At 35.8% G+C, this 23420-nt stretch overlaps 3 protein-coding genes across 3 annotated transcripts; 1 reads left to right on the forward strand and 2 right to left on the reverse strand.

Moving 5' to 3' along the window:
- Positions 1 to 7: 7 nt before the first annotated feature.
- On the reverse strand, positions 8 to 6151 carry Nmdar1 (glutamate ionotropic receptor NMDA type subunit 1). Its single transcript, XM_076128945.1, has 17 exons — positions 6017 to 6151; positions 5486 to 5661; positions 4810 to 4932; positions 4460 to 4731; positions 4226 to 4378; positions 3969 to 4142; positions 3628 to 3889; positions 3445 to 3546; positions 3255 to 3366; positions 2949 to 3116; positions 2720 to 2844; positions 2408 to 2642; positions 2180 to 2328; positions 1865 to 2022; positions 1618 to 1790; positions 1280 to 1533; positions 8 to 724 (listed from the first exon to the last, which is right to left on the reverse strand). Exons 2-17 carry the CDS (start codon positions 5651 to 5653, stop codon positions 545 to 547), a joined length of 2808 nt encoding a protein of 935 aa, XP_075985060.1. The 5' UTR covers positions 5654 to 5661; positions 6017 to 6151; the 3' UTR covers positions 8 to 544.
- Positions 6152 to 6470: 319 nt separating this feature from the next.
- Positions 6471 to 11226, reverse strand: LOC142982339 (uncharacterized). The gene is made up of 5 exons (XM_076128800.1): positions 11101 to 11226; positions 10889 to 11018; positions 7540 to 7717; positions 6977 to 7170; positions 6471 to 6784 (listed from the first exon to the last, which is right to left on the reverse strand). Exons 1-5 carry the CDS (start codon positions 11116 to 11118, stop codon positions 6603 to 6605), a joined length of 702 nt encoding a protein of 233 aa, XP_075984915.1. The 5' UTR covers positions 11119 to 11226; the 3' UTR covers positions 6471 to 6602.
- Positions 11227 to 12201: 975 nt separating this feature from the next.
- On the forward strand, positions 12202 to 23313 carry LOC142982121 (mitochondrial glutamate carrier 1-like). The gene is made up of 8 exons (XM_076128467.1): positions 12202 to 12359; positions 12714 to 12800; positions 18200 to 18334; positions 18610 to 18759; positions 19113 to 19246; positions 19527 to 19728; positions 20064 to 20204; positions 20458 to 23313. Exons 2-8 carry the CDS (start codon positions 12754 to 12756, stop codon positions 20591 to 20593), a joined length of 945 nt encoding a protein of 314 aa, XP_075984582.1. The 5' UTR covers positions 12202 to 12359; positions 12714 to 12753; the 3' UTR covers positions 20594 to 23313.
- The last annotated feature ends 107 nt before the right edge of the window (positions 23314 to 23420 follow it).

Consider the following 23420-nt stretch of genomic DNA (forward strand, 5'->3'; position numbering starts at 1 on the left):
ACAATCATTAAACAAAGACAAATAAGTATTTATTTATTTATGTAACAAGTAAATAATTCAAACAATATTATTTAATCACTTCAAGTTCTTATTAAAATTAAATATAAACACTAAACTTTAAAACCTTCCAAATTAAATAATACTTTGTATCACCCAAATTTCATGTAATATTGAGAATGAACAATACTAAGTAAATAATGGCAGATTTTATCTAATTTAATACGTTTGTATATTTTTGTAGACACCGAATTTTTAGTACCATTGCTAATAGTAGTATTTTATATTTATTTAAAGTATACTTAATCCTAAATACAATTAGTCACAGCTATTATGGAGTTTAAACTTTAGAACCTGGTAATTTTGGCCACGTTTAGGTACCCTGTAGTTAGTTGCACTTCGAAACACAAGTGCTACTACAGAATTATATAATCACAAAAATGATCCTAAGTACATTGAGCTGATTAGTTTTAAAACGTAAGCTAATTTGACTTCAACCTCTACCTACTTTAGGACGAAACAACACACAGTTACTACAATAGTGAGCCTAAACAACGAGATGTGAAACGTCTGGAGTGTAGGCTGGTAAATATCGGGGCACGCGCGGCTCATCGCGGCGTCTCGCTCCACGGTCCACTGCCAGGCTGATACTGCCAGCCTCCTTCACGCCGTTTGATTTAGCTCTACGCTGCGATGGTAGAATCGAAGCACGCAGCGTCTTCCGTTTCTGAAATACATCAACATCATCTCAATACACGCTCATAAAGGGTACTCTACTATTTATCACCAAGGTTCTACTTACGACAGCAATAGATCTACTAATTACCGTGTCCAGCGAGTTGATGTACAAGCTCCATAAAGCAGCAGGGACTCATTGTGATTGAAATTAACAATGTACATGAACATGAAACGTGTTTATTATAAATAATTCAAATATTGGTCGTTAACAATATTTTGCCGTTTAAATAGATACATCAGGGATGGCGAACCTGACTAAGTCAAGTTCTCTAAGATTAAATATGTGTAATGTGTATATCTAAGATATTAACATTTTGAAAGGTACGTCATAAAATATTAGGATATCTATCTATAATGATATAATTTCGTGTATAGTTCTTTTCTTTCTAAAAATACGTTCGTTACAGTGGTTTGCTATCCCTGACCTACATTTAAGTGCGTATCAGTCGTCAGTGGGGCAGGCACACTATATTTTACTCTCTATCTGCTGTTTGATGTTGTCGAAGTGGTCCACACCGATGGCTTCCGCCTTTACTCTGTTTACCTCAACGGCGCCGCGCCACCTGTCGGCCGCGTGGCGCGCTATCTCCATCCTCTTCTGCTTCTTGATCTGATGCCGTTTGTACACCACCTCGATGACTATAAGTACAATCCCCCCTATAATGCCTGCTAACACAAGTATGAACACCCCAGCCATATTCTTCAAGCCTAAAGTGTTGGGAGTTTTCTCATTTTCCTCGCAGTTCAGCATGTTATTTCTGAGAATCCACAGATTATCCAGCGATTCCATTATGCCACCTGCAATTTTATACGTAGTTATATGTATTTCTACATAATGGAGCAGTATTAATATGTTACCTTGTTAAATAATTTCAGCCTTACTTTCATGAAAGTCCAAGATCGCCAAAGTAACGAAATCTGCCCAAGGGGAACCTTTTTGTAGGCCTACACCGTAACCTGAGCGACCAAACAGTTCTCCAGCCGTTACTAACTCGCAATCCTGTGCAGCCTCAAATTCCAGTCGAGAAGAGTCCCATATGAATGCCATAAGTTTACTGTCAAGGATACAAACAGGTGAAACTAGACAGTTCTCTAAAACAAGTAGAAATATTATAATCGCGGTACCCACCCGTTCTTAACATCTTCGATAGCCTGTTCAGCGTTATCATAGTTGTTGGCTTCCATGGTTCGGTACATATTCGACAATTCGACTTGTCGTCTGAAGTACATATCAACTGCTGATCCCTTGACAGTGGCGCAAGTTAGATTTTCCATTGTATTACGCAGCTAAAAGCAAAAAATACAGCTCGTCAGTCTGAAGAATAGCGACAAATTTTAATGCATTTCAAGGAATTTTAATGCTTATTCTATTTTCTGTCTAGGCACTTAACTATAAATATATTGTCACGTAGGCAGTGCCTATACAAAAAACATTAACGCTTACCCTAGCATCATTAATTCCAGTAAGCTTGGTTTTAGGACGCTCAAGCACCAGGAAAGCTGCCAAGTTGGCAGTATACGAAGCAACGATGATCATAGCAAATCCAGCCCACACCATTCCTAATACTCGAGCCGAAAAACTTCTTGGAGTGCCTGGAATTATAACGTGAGCAATTTGAAACGAGCAAGCAAGTTATTTGAAGTTTATAAGTAAAGCATTATATGTTTGTACCTTCTCCTATACCGCTGTTCAGAAGCACTCCCCACGCAAACCAAATAGCACTAGACAGATTCAATGCATCTTCTTCAGTGCCATCGATATTAGCCAGTTTGAATCTTCCGAAGGGAGAGAACCTGTCTAGAAGATAAAGTACCAGTGCCACCACATGTACAGACACCATGACTAGAATCCATAAAGTGTTGGAGAATGGTTGCAAGAACGACACCAACGTTGACGAACGTGAAGGCTGGAAGAAGTAAAATCGGTAAGTAAAAGTTCATAGTATTTTCTTCTTTTAGTTGTGTCCTTTCGTTCGTTCCTTACCTTTTTCTCCAAAATGGTAATGCCTTGATATTTAAACGGTTTACTGAACTCGATGAACTCAGCTCGTTCCGGATTAATCGTCAATGGAGCTACGATCATATCTGCACGCTCGTAAACTAATTCACCTGGTAGGTCACATAAAAAGTAGATATGATTTAGTAACAATTATGTTATCATACATCAAAAGTCGATGTTGATGACTTGTTTTTGAGATGAACTTAATTCTTACCAATAAGTCCAGTCCATTCCTTTTTAGCCCCCGGTTGAGTAAGATTCCGAATAATATAGTTTCCAAATTGACCATCAGGAGATAGAGCCAGAGAGTAGGTAAAGTTAATGGTCTTTGAAAGATGGCGCAAAAGATCCATGCAGAACCCCTTACAACAGTATAGTTGATCTGAAACATTATTTTTTTAGTAGGCCTTGATATGAGTACCCAGTTGAGTTCATGGATTCATCGTTTTTATTCGAAGGTCGTCTATGATTGATACAAATGATAGCCAGATGTGATTACTTTAATTTTTTTAGTGGGTACCTGTATCTTCGCTGGCATTGTAATGCGGGCAAGGGATCTCTTCTGGAGTGCAATCACTCCCATCGTCAATGCGACGAGTATAAACAAAAGGCTTTTCTTCTATAGTTAGCACCTGCAAAAGTTACAGTTATAAATTATGACGTCCATCAAAATAAATGACATGTCTAATTAAACCGTGACAAAAATTTACCTTGAGATGAGTTGGTATCATGAACCCTTCAGGCTTTGAAGTACTTCGTCCCATCCAAATAATTTCCTGTTCTTTTAGTTCTAGCCGCATTTTATGCGTTTCCTAAAACAACGAACATGGAGTTAGAATCGAACAAGACACTGCCTTACTATGTATATCTAGACAACATACCACTTTACTTACCTTTGAGTAAAAGTATTTTCCTACAGCGACGTGTTCACCTTGGGCTCTGACATTAACCATGTCGTATTCAGCATGTACTCTGTCTCCATGATCATCAAAAGCCACATGGCCAGTGGCACCGTTCTCCAGCCTTTGCTTGCGGATATAATCAAATAGCAAACGTCCCGTAGTCCAAGTAGTGCCTGAATTATCACAGTCTGATGGTGGAGCGAGGATTTCGTCTGATTTGTTCATGTCACGGATTGCAGATGCAAGAACGTAGCTAAAAAAAATATTATTCCAATGTTTTGTCTGAACATAAATGGTTATTCAAGTGCAGGAGGAAATAGAGATGTTCTTACATAGAGTCTTGAATGTGAGCGTGTTCATTTGTAGCGTTGACTAGTCTCAAACCGAGGAGCCCTTCAGGTGCATTGGCGGCGTCCAAAGCTTGTTCCGTCACCATCCACACGTAGCCTACTGTAGTCATGTTCAGGAAGGTTGCATCACGGAATATTATTTCTGCATCCATTTTACTGAAAAATATATGAAGTATGTAAACAGCTTCGTCAGTAGATTTTTTGTACCCCAGTTCTAAATGAACTAGATTTATGCCTACCTGGCATACATCAGGAAGACCCTTGCTTGCGCGCCTTTTACGTCCATGAGTCTATCGCTGAAAGAGTCCAATCCAGGTTCAAATTCAATAACCTGTTCCACAACCACTTTGCGGTCCACATCTTCGTCCACACTCTGTGAGGTCGTCTGGAATCTAAAAAATAAGAAATAATAATTTAGTTTAAATTCGATATTATAAAGAGTGTACAATGTATTAAAAAGAACTCTTCCTCACCGTCCTAAAATAGCCCTGCCATCTGTATCCGAACTATGAATGAATATAACTTTCATGTAGTTGAAATGTTTCAGTACATCGACCCATACGTCAGCCTGGTGCGAATACGGTGGAACAGTCCGTAAGAAAGATACGTGAATGTTTTTATCAGAGAAAGCGGAATCTCTTGACGATATACCGATCACTGGTATGTGATAAAAGCCGCTAGTGTAAGACACGGCTGCAGGAGAGAGGTCCCCAGTTAGTGGATGAGACACTACAACAGCGTACACCTTAAAGAGAAACAAAGTCATGTCAAATGAATATTTTCTTAGAACCGTTTATAAAGGCTCAGGGCATGGCATACTTACTCGATGATAAATCAAGTTCTTGCAAACATTTAGCGCGGTTTTTATTGGATTGGGATCCATGAGCATAGAATAGTCATGATATGTTACTCCTCTCGGTACATACTGGTCTTTGAAGTTGAGATTCTGGAAAAAGTAACATGGCTTAAATTTAATTAACCTGCCTTGATGACTTGATATGATATAAAGAGTGAGGTACCTATGTGCGATTTGTTATTTTTCATCGTCCTATTAAACGATTTACCTATAATGTTTGGAAAACAACTCCTAATTTATAACTTTTGTGATTGAATTGACTTATTCGAACAAATCGATTCTAAAGCAACATGAAAGTAAGAGAAAGGCGGCAAACCTAAGTACCTATCTATAATACACTTATCCGTATTAATCACACATCTCATAATCTATTGTGCCTTCGTTGTTATCTCTCGGTAACAACCTCATACCACATTGAGTAGGTAAGTTATATTGAACACATAGTAGCTACTACTACGATCCCAGCTTCATGAGCTAACACATTATCGAACCTATTAATTGTAAGTAGGTATACAATACAGGTGTCGGTCATAAAGAATTCGGTAAATAAACTTTAGCCCGAGAATTCCTGTTGAATGGCTGCTAAACTTCATGACCATTTATGAGATGAAAATATACTCCAATTTGTCTATATCAAACATACCGATATAGTATCCTTGAAGTATGTAACAGACTCGTTACTGGAGAGGACCCCTCCGACATTGTAATAAGTGGGGTTTGAGTATCGTCGCCGCTCGGTCGATCCGTTGTCTCCGGTCACTAGCTGACCCTCGCATAATAAAACTGCGAGGGCTACGTGGTACAACCACATCTTGATATCTAAAAAACATCATAAGATTGATCTTAGTAGAATGACTAAACGTGCCGCTACAACATTCTACTGTCACGATCAATCATAAAATTGATTCGTAATAGTTATATCGGCAATCATTTCATCGTTGAAATCATACTAAATTTTTTCATAGCGAGATGATTTTCGGTTTGAATGGCTAAAGTGCGGTCCCCACTCAAGTAAGAGGCTACAGGACCAAAGTTTCCCCTACGTGTAAATAAATGACAACAGTGATTACGTAAAGACACAACTTAGATTGCGAATTAAAATTTCAGTCACACCCTTCGCGTATTCCCTAGCTAGCATCTTCTTCTAATGAACATATTAATTTACTAGTCTTACCTTAATTAGATGTTAACGGGTACGAATTTATACCATTGTTGTCACTTTTCGTGTAAGTGCTACTCAAAAACAAAGTGTATTTTTGGGTTTAGGGAAACAGATGAAAGATGCTGTAATGGCGACAGATGGAGCTTTATCTCTAGTTACCATAGAAACAGCGCATGCGTAATGAGGCCTAACTCAATATAAAGATTTGCGCTTTATTCATACCTATATTATTATGTAATACGTATGTAAGTACTAATTTAAATATCTACTGAAGGGTGATGCAGTTCTTTGATATACCTAGGTACGCTTCGCTCATACTCGTAGTTTCTGACTAGGTATGTAGGCCTGTACGCTTTGTTCACTGGGTGAACTTTCTAAAACGATTTTTATTTTTCAGGATGTAAGTACCTAAGTAAATTATTCATTTGTAAATAAAACAGATTTATGAGTAATCAGTGGAATATATTTTGGGAATAACCTAGACACAACGAAAACACTTAGCTTGGTAACTTACATCTAATTGATATAAAAAAACCATTTGATCCCAGTAGGAACTATAGTAAAAAAAGAAATATCGTGGATGTTTTATTGCCAGGACTTAAGCCCAGCCCCAGGGTGCATTCGCTGGTACCCAGGCCGCCGAAGCCCAGGGCTTGGCGGGCCAGTCAGGTGTTTGAGGACGTAAAGCGGCAGCCGCAGCAGTCGCCGCGTGTTGAGCTGCACCAGCGGCCCCGGCTGCTCCTGAACTCTGGATTACTGATAATTTCAACGCTTCTATGTCTGTTACAAGAAAGATGTTGGTTTAGTAAAAAAAAAATAGGAGCACTTAATAAAGAAGCAGGTTTTTTGCTTTGGTTATTATACCCTAGGGCATACCCTATCATTAATGTCATTATTATTATGCCTTTGCTTCGCAGTGGGGCACTCAAACAGGCTATGAAAATAATATCTTCTAGTAGTTCCGGTTCTTACCAGCATTTTGAAGTCTAGCAGCTTGATTGCTAGCAGCTCGCTGTATAGCTTTAGCCGCGGCTGCTTCCCTTGCTGCAGCTATTTTCTGAGCGACGGCGGCGCGGGCTTTGGCAGCGGCAAGCTGAGCCTGTGCCTGTACTGCAGCCTGCGCAGCTTCTAACGCGTGGGCCCGAGCATTTCTCGCTGCTTCTTCGCTATATAAAAAAAAAACATTTAACTACCTAGGTACTGAATCATCTTGTTGTCATATCTGATATTCCCATCTACTACAACAAACTTTTAAAACGAAATGTCCTAAGTATATCGTCCGAAATAGCATCGCTGTTTATGCGCGTTAATATATAAAATTCCATAAAAATAGTCTACAATAGATTTTTTGTTTCAGTCTTCAATCTAGTAGTAAACCGGCTCGAAATAAACTTGGAATTCGACGGAATGTCGTATACTCCAAAACTGTAGTAGATTTAAGTCGTCAACGGTTTTTGTAGTTTCGTCGATTGAGTGACGTCATTTGGCAAGTTTATATAAATATTTTTGTCGGAATGCAATACCGATTGTCTCACCTTTTATGAGCTGCGCGAGCAGCGGCTGCCTCCTTAGCACTGGCAACGCTTTGTTGTTCAAGGGCCGCGTGCTTCGCTGCAGCCACTTCGTGCTGGGCAGCCATCACTGCCGTTGCAGCTGCTTTCGCTGCCGCCACAGCACCAGCTACATCTGAGCTTGTGTCTGACGACCAGGCACCTTAGTACAAGTAACTCCGGATGTAGGAATATATTAGACATTTCATGGTCTCGAAGCTCATATAGGTAAGATCAGGGCCGTAGCTATGGGGGGGCATTGTGGGGCAATGCCCTACCTTGAAATCACAATGCCCTACCTTAAAAATACCAAAAACTAAGACAAATTATTATAATTAAATTGTTTGTTCAAAGTTTGCGATAAAAAAATGTAGCGGTATGTATTATATTTTTTTCCAAACATACCACAGTTTGTAACATTTATTTCATATTATAATAATTCTTTGCTTTGAGTAGGTATAGATGGCATTTGAAGCGCCATCACATAAAGCGATGGGTCTATTTAATTATAATATCTATGATGGAGAGGGGATTCCCCGTACCATAGATTGCAATATGGGCTATATCGCGATCTATAGTACGGGGAATCCCCTTTTAAATTACTCTATTCACGATGACATTGATTGTTTGTAGTTTGGTTATGTGAAGTGTACGGTAAAGAGTGTTTTAGTCAAAAATCGATACAATTGTCATTTTTATTGCTATAAATTGAGAATTCATTGATTTCGCGATGGATATACGGGATTTCTTTGGAAAAAAACGAAAAGTTGAAGAGAAAATTGACCACGAAGAACCTCACTTCTCTAAACAGGTGGAAGCACAAAATTCAATCGCTACTCCTAGTTCCATGGCAACAGGTTGGTCAACACATGTTGGTAATGTTAGCTATGGTATTCCTTCTGATATTGCACAAATCGGAGAACCAATAAAACAAGTTGTTTTAGACACATATCCAAAACAACATAACAGGGCCTTTGTTTCCGATTGGTTCAAGCGTTATAAATGGTTGCAGTATTCCGTCGAGAAAGATGCTGCTTTTTGCTATCCATGCCAGCAATTTTTACCTCATGGAAGCAAACAGACTTCGTACACTTCCACAGGATTTACAAACTGGAAAAATGCCACTGATTCTAAAACTGGTTTTCCAAAACATGAAAAATCTATTTCTCATATTCAAGCTATGGCGATGTGGCAGGAGAAATTACAAAGAATATCTACATCTAGCAGTGTTCAAACATTAATAAATCAAAAAGTATTAGAAAAATATAGGTATTACGTGATATCTATAATAAAATTGAAGTAATACAATTTCTAATTGTCAATGAGTTAGCTTTGCGTGGAAATTATATTTTAGAAGAAGAAAAAGGATTGTTTCAGAATTTATTTGAATACACATGTATGAAAGATCCAAATTTGAACGAGGTTCTCACTCATATACCACAAAACGCAACATATCGTTCACCTGAAATTCAAAATCAAATAATTCAAGCAATGGTTCAAGCAGTACGAAGTCAAAAATATTAATGAATCTGACGTGAAATGGTTTACTCTAATGGAAGATAGGACGAGAGATAAAAATAACCGCGAAAATATTGCATTAGCAATACGTTACGTCAAGGATGGTGTCATCAATGAGTCATTGCTGATGGTGCAGACTACTGAAAACCTTGATGCAGCCACTTTCACGGAATTAACGTTAAATACTCTTACGGAAAATAACATTGACCCCTCTTGTATGCTTAGCCAATGCTATGATGGCGCAAGTGTAATGAGTGGGAAAGTTTCAGGAGTTGCGACTAGAATAGAAAATAAATTGGGCCGGAAAATTCCTTACGTCCACTGCTATAACCATCGCTTGCACTTAATAGTCATCAGAACTATCTCCGAAATGACTTTCATCCGTTTATTTTTTGACCAATGCATCATGTTACATGAATTCTTTCATCATGGCAAGATATCTGCCTATAGTGGAAAAAGAATTGGCCGACTCCTCGAACAACGCTGGTCTGGACATTTGGCAGTTACAAAAGTTGTATATGATAATTATTCATCGATTTTGCAGACTTTAAAAGAAATTAAAAATGGCAGATTCAATGGTGATGACGTCGCGAAGAGTATCGGTATTAAAAAAGTTATGCTTGATCTGGAATTCCGAATGGCCATGGTTGTGGCCAAAAAAGTCTTATCCATGCTACAACCTGCAGACGCAGCTTTGCAAGCCCGAAGCGCAGGTTTGAAAGACGCCATAACAATCATAAAGTGTGTCGAAGATGAAATTATAAAATTAAGATCAAATCAGATGTATAATCAAATTCTGGAAGAAGCTAAGTCTTTAACAAGCGACGACTGCGGCGAATCTGAAAGTAAGACACAGACCTCGAAGAGGCAAGTAAAAAAATCAAATCGGATGAATGACTATTTCACGTATGGTCCCTCCTGTTCCTCTACCAAACAAAATATAGAAGAGAATGATGAGTCATTTAAGTCTGAGTATTTCGAAACGTTGGACATACTAATTGCTGAATTACAAAGAAGGTTTTCGGACAACGATGATCTAATCAATTCGATTGCAAGTCTCGACGAGTTGGATGTAGATAAAATGGTTCCACTAAAAAAAATGGGTAAGTTTGGAAAAAAATAATATTTAAAATAATTAGTCATGTTCAATTTACAATTTTAACCTGATTTACAATTTTTTAGGTCTGAAAATTCCGTCAAGGGAAGAGGCTAGTGTGGTTAAAGCTTACTTGAGTCGTAAAGAGGATAAAATGGAAAATACATTGCAAGTTTTGTACCGGCAACGAGAGGCGTTCAAAGATACATATGAACTTTTTGCGTCTGTGGCGACCATAGGATGTAGCACTTCAGTGTGCGAATCTACGTTTTCAACTTTAACTGCAAATAATAGGCCTCAAAGGCTGTCAATGGGTCACGAGAGAATGGCTGGTATGGTATTTCTGGCCTTTGAAAAAAAAAGAACAAAATCAGTTGATCTGAACGAAGTTCTTCGCATTTTTAATAACATGGCGAATCGTAGAATTCAGCTGTTTTAAGTATTTTTATTATTATGTTAATTATTATAATAAGTTTGCAGAACTAATATAATCTGAATGGTATTTTTAGTCGTATCTATTTACTCGTATCACCCCACCCAACAATTAATTATTACCTCACTCTCATTCAGACGTGGATCTCTACATCCAAATCTGGAAGTTCAACCATCTTGTTCGATTGTTCTTTTTTTTACTTCCGCCCTACCTGTAACCAATGCTGCCCTACCTCAAATTCGACTCTAGCTACAGCCCTGGGTAAGATGTGAATAAGAATTACTTACCATGAGACTGTGGCGCTTGGATCCAGGCAGCAACTGCCGGCCATCCAGGTGACTCCAAGTTGACGCTTCTCTTATCAGGCTGTGTGTTCCCGGAGACAGACGCTAGGAAGTACGTGGCAAGAGCTGCTATCTGTTTTAAAAAAAGTAAAAATTATGATAGTAACTTAAAAGCAATTTTCGGAAGATTTTTTCTTGTTATTTGGTAAACTCACCGTAGTGTAGAATTTCATATTGAGACTTGTTTGTTTCAAGTGTTCAAAAGATATTGATGATAAGTCGGTGGATGTGGACCGTTTTATATGATCTAATGCGGAAAACGCAATATAGAAAGGGCAATCCCTAACGTTAGACACCATCACTATAGGTGCTCTTAAACGCGATCAGACCCTATCACTTAATAGGTATTCTTTCACTTTCTTCGTCATGTCCGGTAGATATTTATTGTTGTAAGTTCGTAACGATGCAATTAGATAAAACGATAAATAGAGCTTAGACTAGTGATCTGTAGATATCTATTGCTCAATAGTCAAGTCCAGGCTCTCAGGGTTGAATTATATTTAGATTCTGAAGTATCAAAATTTCGTGATTACGCATAATTATGACAGTAATTAAACAGATAAGTAGATAAGTAGGTCGTTCATCGCCTTTGTGATCCGAGTGTACCTACGGTATAAACTAAAACTTTTGATTGACGATGACTTATAAGTGATCTTCGATCAGAAGTTTCGGATTCGGTTCCCGGGTCGGAAAAAGTAAAAGTAAAGTATCCAGAGTTGCAGAACTCGAACAAAAATATAGGTACATAAAATCAACACTATTAATTAGCAGGCAAGAAAAATGCTGCTACCGCAAGTTGTGCCTATAAACTCTCTTTATAATGTACCTAATATGATGAGCGTAAGTATTGCTTCAGTAACCGACAGCAAACCAACTATACCAACTGTCGCGCGGATTGGAGACCGCGATTTTTACATTCATCAGTAACGGTATGTAAGCTTTTATTCTAGGATTTATCAAACCTCTATTGAAAGCTCGTAGCTCCTAGTGCTTTCGTACATTTCAAATGAAATAAATAGCATAGTCAGTCGATTTGTTGCGAAGTCTTGCCACACTTAGCTTTCAGTAAACGAAAAAAAAAATCCCGCAGGCTATCCTATAGAAATTCTATTGTACTTTGTAAGTGTATTCTTTGATTTGAGATAGAAGATTATGTCGACAGTATAATCAAACCCAGAATTAATGACCTGTTAATCGTTTTCGTAATGTTTAACTGAATTTTCACTTTGGCAATATAATAGTAAGTGTCAAAACGGCCCAATCAAAATCAATCAATCGCCTCTCAAAATTTCAACAACTTCATTGGTTTTACACTTTTTCATCCTGTATTATATTTTTTATTCGACATGGTTGACTTTTAATTTATATTTACATTCTTAAAGCTGTGATTGTTGCACTGTTTCAGATAAAATAAGTAAGTATTCTTTTATTTTGATTACGTAAAAATGCCGACTGGGAGATCTGTGATAGTGATATATAATAAATTGAATTTATGAAAAACTTCGTTTTTGAAAATGTAGTGTAAAAATTTATGTTGTTAGACTGGTTTACAGAACTCTTAAATCTTACAACTCATAAGTGTTAAGAGTAAGTTTTTAACTTACACTAATCAAAGATTTGTGCACACAATATTGATTATTTTTTGAGGGGTGGTTAATTCGAATAATTTAAATAATTACATACTCTTCTATTTCTGTACTCTTTTACTTCTATATCTTTATTTTCTATATAGTTATTATCATAATAATATAGACAATATACTTTTCAGGCTCTTAGAAGAAAATTAAAAAGGGAAAAAGCAAGTAAAAATGAGTGCAAATAAAAAAGGAGCAGCTCCACCAACTCCACAATTTAAGTAAGTTAAAGCAATAATTTTGATCTTAAATAATAGCGTTTTAAATTATTTAAATGAAGATTTTATTCAGAAGCTCAGTCTGTAGAATTTTCATTACAAAGATACCTATTTACACTTAAAAATGTAAGTCTATAATTAACTGTAACACTAAAAACAGGCAAACTATTATATTCTTAGTTGGTTGTCTCCAAAGATCTAATTATCACAATTTGTTTACTTTGCAACTCTTAGTGTATGTAATAGAGTACAATTTCCTATAATGATGATACTCATAGAAATAACTAGTGGCCTTCAGTACAATAAATAATGGCTACGGAGGCTACCTTTAAAATAGTTTCATAATATTCTTACATTTTTCTAATTAACATAAATATAATAATTTGTCCAGGGCCTTTAGATAAATACAAATTTCAAGCATATAATTCTATTTAACTTATTTAAATCTCTATTTACTACTAGATACTTCTTTAGTCTCATTACATTACATTAGAGTATTTCTAAGACAAGCCACTACCGAGTTTCTATGTCCAATTTTTACATGACAATGTGTCAAGGTCAGGATAGCAAACTGAAATCTTGTTATATGAGTATTAATTCAAATTGTATAATGTAGACATTCTTTGTATTACTTCATAACAAGCAATACAGGAAAATATAATGAAGACCAACTTGATTTCTGTTGTTCAAGTTTTTATACTAAACATATTGCCTAATCAAAACTTAAACTGGTGAATGTTCAGAATATAATTTTGTTATTAATTTTTTTTTCCACTGTAGTCTGTAAATCCTCTCATAATGTAAACACTCCTACAAGAAGTTAAATTACTAACCCATCCCTATAAGTATTGCTATTTTAAAACACTACTTGCTTGTTTATTATTTCATATTCATAGAAGAATATTGTTCTCATTCTTGTCAAAAGTCCAACTCGGTGACTAAACATTTTTGCATAGGAATAATAATAATAGTATTTTCTTTAGAGGGTATTTAACCACAAAATATTACATTATTCTATTTTCCTTACCTACTGCATGTTTATTATGGTTGTCAATTATAATCCATTGACACATTTAAACTCATAGATTTTAATGCTAATAAGATGCTAATATATGCAAACTCATGTATTTCCTAGACTAATTTGAATGAGTTCATTTGGTTTATATTTTAGTGATTTAAATGCTCTCAAACATTTTCTTATTACATTTACTGATAATATTTTTATGTGTTGCTCAATGTAGACTCAGAGAGATAACCTATTTCGTCGACTCTGCTAAAAATCACAGCACTTATTGATTCTTGATAATAGCTTCCGAAATTAAACCGAGATAAGAATAGAAGCCATTCTATTTTGATAATATACTAGTATTCGTCACTCATGTACTCGTGGACTGCCCACCCTACTACGTCATACTGTGTCGATGACATCGGTAAGAGGGCACGTCTGCCGATCGATGTTTACTGGGCACAATTCCAAGTTAACTGACTAACAATTTTTCCTTTGCTTACCTATTGAACGAGACGTGTTTGCCAAACAAACAACCCGCCTTTTTGTGTATTAATATACCTAGTTACACATGATCTTTCTTGGCCTTTACGCCACTTCGCAAAGACAGTTATTTTTACTATCAGATAAATATAATGCCATCAAAAACATTCTGTTAAAAATCCCAAGTCTCGCCGTAAAAAGTTGTGAGATATATAATACCAAGTCGATTAATCTATTTAGTCTCTACTTAAATGACCTTCTGTCTTAAGTTATTACGTATGTTATTATCATGCCAATTTAAAAAGAAAATACGTTTAAAACAAATAGACCGACCTGGCCATCGCATGATTTGATTATTAGTTTGTATCACACTACACAGTATGACGAGAAGCAAATACTCCTGAAATGTTAATGGCGAATTTGTGTTTTCTTGCGATGACCAAGTCGATCTATTTATTTTAAACGTTTTTTCTTTTTAAATTGGCATGATAATAACATACGTAATAACTTAAGACAGAAGGTCATTTAAGTAGAGACTAAATAGATTAATCGACTTGGTATTATATATCTCACAACTTTTTACGGCGAGACTTGGGATTTTTAACAGAATGTTTTTGATGGCATCTCACTTCTTTTTGTAGAGCGAACATAAGTCCAATTTGTATGGAAAGACGTTTTTTTTCATAATTCAACATATTTTCCTATGGGAATGTTGTTCAGTTTCATGGGCTAAACACACTTACCCACCCTTTACCCCCTCCCGTTATGCCTCATATAGTAGGTACCTATCTACACCTATTTTTATTATTTTCTACAGTAATAATGATTCATTAACTGTAAATGTAACCTTGTAATCCTATACATTTATATAGGATTACAAAGTTATTGTTGCAGTTGATGTATTTAGAAAACTGGACTGAAATAAGCAAATATTGAATTTTTCCTATGATTAAGACACTAAACCCTACTTGTATTCTACATTTGAAGCTTCTAAGTCTTCTAGAAGTACCTTAGACTTTTGATGATCGGTGAGTCAGTGAGTCAGTGAATCAGTGAATCAGTGAGTGACAAAATTCAGAAACTTTAACAAGTTGTAATTCTTAAACTACTGGTTCAAATTGACTGAAATTTTAAATATATCGTGTTTATACAATGACTGATTAGTTGCTGAAAATTCAGGCTTCTTGTTTTATCCACAACGAAATTATAGGGGTGTCAAAAATAGCCCGAATTGCTTCGAGAAAAGGATGTTACGGCCGTGCCGCTTTTTTTTTGCTCGACTTGCGGGGGCACTTCCGTGCCCCCAGATCAGAGTGCCGTCAAGATAAATTTAGCGGCACCACTTATCTTTTAAGCTACTTAGATTTATACTACATAGAAACATTGTTACTATAGGGATTTTAAATCAGGAAGAAACCTTAGTAGTTACCCCAGAAGTTAAATTACCAGATACGTAACGTACCTACGATACGTAAGAACGTGATTATTATTCTTTAGTTATTTTAGTCTATCATATTGAACGAGCTGTTGGAAGAATTTCAAATGATGACGCTTTCATCTAACTTTTTTGCTGGTCATTTTCGATCTATGTGGGAAAAATCTTTCCATTATCCAGGGGCCGAAACAGGTCAGTAAAGTCAGTAAAAGTCAGTATTTTTGGACCTGGTCAGTAAAAGTCTGTATTTTCGAAAATCGGTCAGTATAGTCAGTATTTTTCCAAACTCAACGATTTTTTTTGGTTTTCCTTTGCTGTTTTTTGCTTTGCTGCCAATCTTACATTCTCGATTTGCCCAGTAATGATAGCAGAAAGCTGCTTTGGATGCTCGATATTATGTGGATGATCTACGTAATATAATATGTTACTGTAAAAGCCCGAACTGTGGTAAATCCTAAGATTTTCCGGTAAAACCTAAGATTTACCAACTCTCAATGGTAGGAGCGAGGAGGCGAGGAGCCCCGCGAACCGGCCTCCGGCGACATCTTGACATGATCAAGTGAATACAGGTAAAAGTTCGAAATAAAAGAATAGTTCGGACTTTTACCATTGAGAGTTGGTAAATTTTAGGTTTTACCGGAAAATCTTAGGATTTACCACAGTGCGGGCTTTTACAGTAACATATACATGTATTGAAGCATCACATGACTTCAATAGAATAGCAAATTAAAATTTACTATTTTTTTGAAGTCAATAATTTTTAAGTGAAAATTCTTTAGCGCCGTTGCGCACTTTTTAAGACCTGATTGAAAATTCGTAAGACTTGATTGAAAATTCGTAATACCTGATCGAAAATTCGTAATACCTGATCGAAAATTCTTAAGACCTGATTGAAAACTTTACTAACAATAGAAAAACCTTTTTAACACAATAAAAAGGCGGTGCTGGTTAACTATGGGGATGATGGAGACCAATAACCGAAAATAAGCTTTTTAACCGACTTCAAAAAAGGATTTTGACTTTTCAATTCGACTGTATTTTTTTTTATTTCACACAATTCACCCGAAAAACGATTTAGAAATGGTCTGTATTTGGTCAGTATTTTTGAATTTTTGGTCAGTAAAATCAGTATTTTCGACCTCGGAACTTGTTTCGGCCCCTGCATTATCATTTGATTAGTATACAATTGCCAATCAAGTACGGCTAGGATGTCGAAACGAAACATTCAATTGAACATTATCGACTCTTATCACGATAAATAATTGTAGATTGTATCGCTGAGATGAATGTCAACTTGGGAGTGGATAACATGCAAAATAATATATAACGGGTTGACTATAGGTACACAGCATATAATTCCAAGGCTACATTAGCTACGTTCGTTTCATTCATGTTGAGTTTTTCACAATAATTGGTTGGCACACGAAGAGGTTTTGATGCTTGTGTGTCAGACCAATAAAAAAAGTACTTTTCTCCGTTGTCGCAGTAATTAATTTACAGGATGTTTATAATTAACACTACAATCCAACTAGGGTTTCTCATTCACCCACGGCAAACATCGAGGCCAATTCAGTCGGTCGCTACGTCAATAAATTCAAATGAATATTCAACATTTTATCTCACTTGTTTACGTTTACAGCAATCATTTAATCTTACGGCATTATAGTATATAGGTGCAGATTCATTGTGTCTACACTAATATTATAAAGCTGAAGAGTTTGTTTGTTTGTTTGTTTGTTTGTTTGAACGCGCTAATCTCAGGAACTACTGGTCCGATTTGAAAAATTCTTTCAGTGTTAGACAGCCTATTTATCGAGGAAGGCTATAGGCTATATATCATCACGCTACGACCAATAGGAGCAGAGTACGAGTAAAATATTTTACAAAAACGGGGAAAATTTCGACACATTCTCTCTTATGTTGCAAGCGAAGTTGCGCGGGTCAGCTAGTTGATAATAAAGGTAGTTTTAACGTAACGAATTTTACCGCTTCGTAAACCCATAACAGTATCTTAATCAGAAAACAGCAACTCTTATCAGATTGAAGAAGACCCATGACCTTTATTTTTAGTTTTTTCTAGCAATATCCAAGTATATATCATTCAACTAATCTGTACATAAATTATGTTGTGTAATATCTACATGTTATCATTATTAATGTTGTAGAATAATCAGCCGGTCTCGTGCGTTTATGCCATGTAGTTTCGTTTCCAAGCAGTTGTTCCTCGTCTGAGAGGCTCTTATGTCTATTATTTTCTTTGATTACTATTAATTCAGCCTTGTCTGCAGACAGAGCCATAAGACAATAGACAATCATGGTCTTATAAACTTATATTTAGGCTTTCATCTCGACTTCACTGTAAAGAAGATCATGCAATGACAATCAAAATTTAATTCAATTAATCATTGCGTGAAGTGCGTGATTTCTTATCGCTTTCATTTATTGCAGAGCCTTTTACCAATAATGTTTCTGTTTCAGCTTATTACCAAAAATCATCAACGGCGGTATAGCTGGTATCATCGGCGTGTCTGTAGTGTTCCCGCTCGACTTGGTCAAGACACGACTGCAGAACCAAACCGTTGGACCAAATGGCGAGAAACAATATAAGAGCATGTTCGTAAAATAATTTTTCATACACTCCTTCATATTATAAGTCTTAAGCTGCCCAGTTCACTTTTTTTTTCGCTGTGGCTGTAGATTTGCCGAGATGGTAATCCTTTGTCCCTAATTTTGAAATTATTGGTACTTCGGTACAATATCAACCAACCAGCAGACTACCTCTATCTCACTCTAAGATGAATATGCTCTAATTTACCTCTATCCTTCTCAAAGCTGCAAATAAAAAGGTCTTTCAGGTGATTATTTTGTGTAATGTTAATTGTTTTCAGGTTGGATTGTTTCAAAAAGACGTATGCGGCCGAGGGTTACTTCGGTATGTACCGCGGATCTGCCGTCAACATCATTCTTATCACCCCAGAGAAAGCTATTAAGTTAGCGGCCAATGACATGTTCAGATACTATCTCACTTTACCAGACGGGTAAGTTAGTTTAGTCGCATTCAATACCGTTATATGTAGTCTTGACTGCCTCGAGTTCGATCCAGGTCGGACAAAGTTGCCCCCTACTCAATAATAGCCCGGACTTTGAAAACGTATCTGGTATATGGCAATAGGCTCGCTGCCTATTACATGGGGTTCACTTTTAAACTCTTCAATACTGAAACGTGAATCACTTTTCAATATTGAAGCGTGTTTGAGGTGATCGAGATGTTACGTATGCGCCTGTCGTCCTTTGCTAACCGAAGATTGTTATAATCACGCATGAACAATATGTTTGCTCATAACGAGTATTCATTATTGATGTACTAACATTGATATTGTGTTTGTTACAGTACTCTACCAATCTTCCGACAGATGATCGCTGGTGGCAGTGCGGGTGCGTGTCAGATCGTCGTCACTACGCCCATGGAACTGCTTAAGATTCAGATGCAGGACGCTGGCAGAGTAGCCGCGCAAGCAAAGGCCGGTTAGTTTACCACCTCTTTTTAAAAAGTTAATTTGCTGGATTTCTTCTACACGGTAGAAATATAATTGTTCTATGGAAGGAAACCCATTTAAATGTTGAAGATATTTTGATTAAACATGTATTTTTCAGCCTATATATGCATTCCTGCTATAGATCTTCCAATTTGTATAATATTCCTATGTATAAGTATGAATGTATATTTTATTGAGGTCACACTTAAGTTTTCCTTATAGTAGTCTAGTAGTGTAAGCATATAAACAAACTTATTTTTCATTGACAGAGGGTAAAACAATAGAACGTGTTACTGCTATGGGGCTGACGAGAAAGCTACTAGCTGAGCGAGGCATATTCGGTCTGTACAAGGGAGTGACTGCGACGGCGGCGCGAGACATCTCCTTCAGCGTGGTGTACTTCCCGCTGTTCGCGACACTGGCCAAGCTCGGCGTGAGAGACAATACACCGGGGGCCACACCACCCTTCTGGTAATAACATCTCTTTTAAATTGTTAAAAATATTTGTTTTTCCAAGTCGAAGAGCTTTTGAGCTTTTCAATTTTTATCTTGGAACGTTAGTTGTGGCTCGGAATTTGCATACGTGCCCGGTAGTTAGCAATTAGCTCCCTCAATATAATAATATATCTGTGTATTTCGGTACGCCTATATACATCTAAGGGCTTTAACATGCATTATAAAAAATTTAATGATGTATAGTAGTTTATTCAAAAATTAGAAAAAAGACAAATACACCATTGATCTCAAAGTTAAGTGTTATTTGTTTTATTAGTTTTACTATAGAGATATTTTTTGTTTGTCATCAGGTGGTCTTTCCTGTCGGGTTGCGCTGCGGGCTCGACGGCGGCGCTGGTCGTCAACCCCATGGACGTGGTGAAGACTCGCATGCAAACACTCAATAAGGGCAGCGGAGAGCGACAGTACTCTAGCATCATGGATTGCGTTGTGTAAGTTCAGAAATTATATCACAGGATCCATGATGATGATCTAGATGTTTTGTCTAGATTCCTAAAATCTAGTCATTTACATACATACATTTCTGTTTATGTAGTATCCGCAAGTGTTTAAAAGACAAGCGACAATATGACACATTTATACATTTTTCACAGCTTACAACAACCATAACATGTTGACAAACTACCATTACATGACGAGAAATTAGAATAATATAAATAATAAATTAATAATATTTGTCTACAGACAAACGTTGAAGCACGAAGGTCCGACAGCATTCTTCAAGGGAGGCGCATGCCGTATGATTGTAATCGCGCCACTGTTCGGTATCGCACAAACCATCTACTACATCGGTCTCGCCGAGCGCTTGTTCGGTCTATAAACACCCGACCGACAAACACTCGTTAATCTAATGCACGATGTGTAACAGAATAAAAGGAGATTCTATTGTTCTACTACTTTTCGAAATATTAATTTAAAAAGCACATTATGTATGGTCAAAAGAAAGTTTAATATCTCTAAAAGAGTAGAACATGAATTAAGTCAACTAGTAGAAACGCTTATTACGTTGTACAATGTTATTGTGTTTGAACAAAGTCTAGTAAAACGTCGAATAACTCTTGTATAAGAAATGAACTAGTTACAATTTACAGGGGTATGAGTATTTTGATATGAGTGAACATTTTGTTGCAAAATAGATCATATCTCTGTACAACTAAATAGCAGGACAGAAATATATTATGTGTATAGGCCACAGTGGAATAGTTGTTAGCAAATCAATCACTGTTATTTTTATGAAATGCACATTCTATACAGAGTTTTTAGTGACACACAAAATTGTTAATGGATTTAAGAAGTCTTTATTTTTAAGTATAATTTATTTTATTTGCAATAACACGCTTTTTTATAATCATGACATTCAATATCATTCTTATACATAAGTGAGTTCGAGTGACCACCATGTCAATATTTATAAAATAAGTTCGGACAGAATGGACTTGAGGAAATATACCTACTACATTCAATCGTCGGTTATTACAACTGTATAAAGTACGAGTATAAGATTTATTGACATTTCCATAGTCATTGTTATTGTTTATTTTGATATGTATTATTTCTGCTTGAAAAGCAAAATAGCTCAATTATTATTTTACATTTTGATGGAGAAGTTTCTCATTTTCTAAAATAACACCATAAAGAAAGGATTAAAATAACTAACACAAGAGAGTTTTCATATCCTTGACATTACTTTCACCCAGGACATATTGCCTTTAATGCAATATGTTTATAAGATTAACGAAAATGTAATAAGGGATTATATTTTGGAATGTTTAAAACCTCTCCATTATATTTGAAGTGATAATATATTTTTGTTGCAAAAAGTTGTTGTCATTTATTTGTTGGTATGTTTTAAGGTCTTGGTATGCTTCCATTTCTACACCTATGTCAAAGTAATTAAATGAATTTAGCGTGACATTTCAGTAGGGACATCTAATAATAGCGCAATTAAAATCTCGTCAATTGATACTGACTAATGGTAGAATGGGGTAATGTCGAATTGTATTTTAGGCTTTATGGTGTTTACTTTTATCTTTATTTTATTTAATTGTGATTGTCAGGCTATTTTTAAATATCAGTGTTCAATAAGTTTTAACTAGTCTTCCTAAGAAACGTCGTATAGACACCGTTTCAAACTGCCCTTTCATTATGAGCGCACTATCTACACTACTACTATTATCTTAACATTTACAAGATTATGTCAAACATATCGATTTTAAAAATAAGATATGAGTATGACTGACAATCTTGACTTTGGGATTTGTGACTAGAAAGGGCTGAGTATTGTTGACGGTGTTCATTTTGTTTCTAGGCGAGTTGAATCTCTGATTAAAGTCGGTGTGATTGTAATTAAGATGTGGCATCTCGCCTTAAACTATGGACGTATAATGTAACTGCAACCTGTCCTTCCATGCACTAACAGCGTAACAATGTTTGTTCGGAGTGTTATGTAACTTTGTGAATCCTACGGATATTGAATTCCGAAATAACAAAATATAAGACAATAATCTACAGCCAAGTCTGGTTAGATATGTAATAATGCAAATTGTGATGTGTAATTACTATAAAATCTTAATTTTTTATTAACACTTTTCCGTTACCGACGTATAAATGTTTTTTTTTCATATTACGCTAATCATGTTTTAAATTAGTTTGTTTGTAAAAAGACATTAGTTTTTTATGTTTTATAAAATGCTGCCATATTTGTTTTTTCTTTAAAGTACGAAATGAAATTTCTGAAATTACCTATCATTTATAATTCTAGCATTTAATAAATATCGGTGTTCTTAATAATATTATGCTTAAAATGTATTCAAAGTGTGTTATTTGTTGAGTCAATGTACTTATCCGCCCTCTGCAAATTAAATATTATGAACTATTCGTACAAAATTATTGACTAAATGCAATTGTTTATAAAAAGAAATGTAAGAATTAAACCATCCATTATGCGTAAAACCTACACGTAACAAAATAAAATAATAGTTTGTTGACGAGGATTATGTTTCAGTTCTCTATAATTTAGTTTTCTAGTGCAATAGCTTTTACAGTGAATTACCAATATTTCACTTGAAAAATAGTCGAAACTGATTTTGATAGGGCGAAGTCGTTACCTGTGTATTGGTTATATTATCATAGGCGTATATTTATATATGTATCGTATTAAATATGTTACGTGACAATAACGTATGAGTGTAGTTATATTAAATATTAATCAGAATTTAAATGTATTGTCAATTAAATTAATGACGTTAATTAGCTGTTTTAATCTTTGATTGGTGGTGTTATCAATAGTATGTAAACTTTCGCGTTCCATAATTACATAAATGACTATTTAATAATGTAAAGGGAATAAACGAGAATATTTTCAATCGTTGAACCTTAAACAAGCTGATGTCATTTAGGTTTACATCGCGAGAGTTTCCATGATGTATTACATAAATTACCTGTATGTAGTTTGAAGACATTAACTAAAAGAAGCCTGAATGTTGAATTACCCCTGCTTTGTTAAATACAAAATCTAGTTCAATAAAAGATTCAAGTTAACCCAGTATTTTATTTACTTTTTATAGCAGTATTTTTGATTCAATTAAATTTATTATTCTACTAATCCCAGCTGTACAGCATCAGCACTATCAACGGGTAAAAATATA

Source organism: Anticarsia gemmatalis, chromosome 21, assembly GCF_050436995.1.
Source record: "Anticarsia gemmatalis isolate Benzon Research Colony breed Stoneville strain chromosome 21, ilAntGemm2 primary, whole genome shotgun sequence".
In the NCBI taxonomy this organism is placed as follows: domain Eukaryota; kingdom Metazoa; phylum Arthropoda; class Insecta; order Lepidoptera; family Erebidae; genus Anticarsia; species Anticarsia gemmatalis.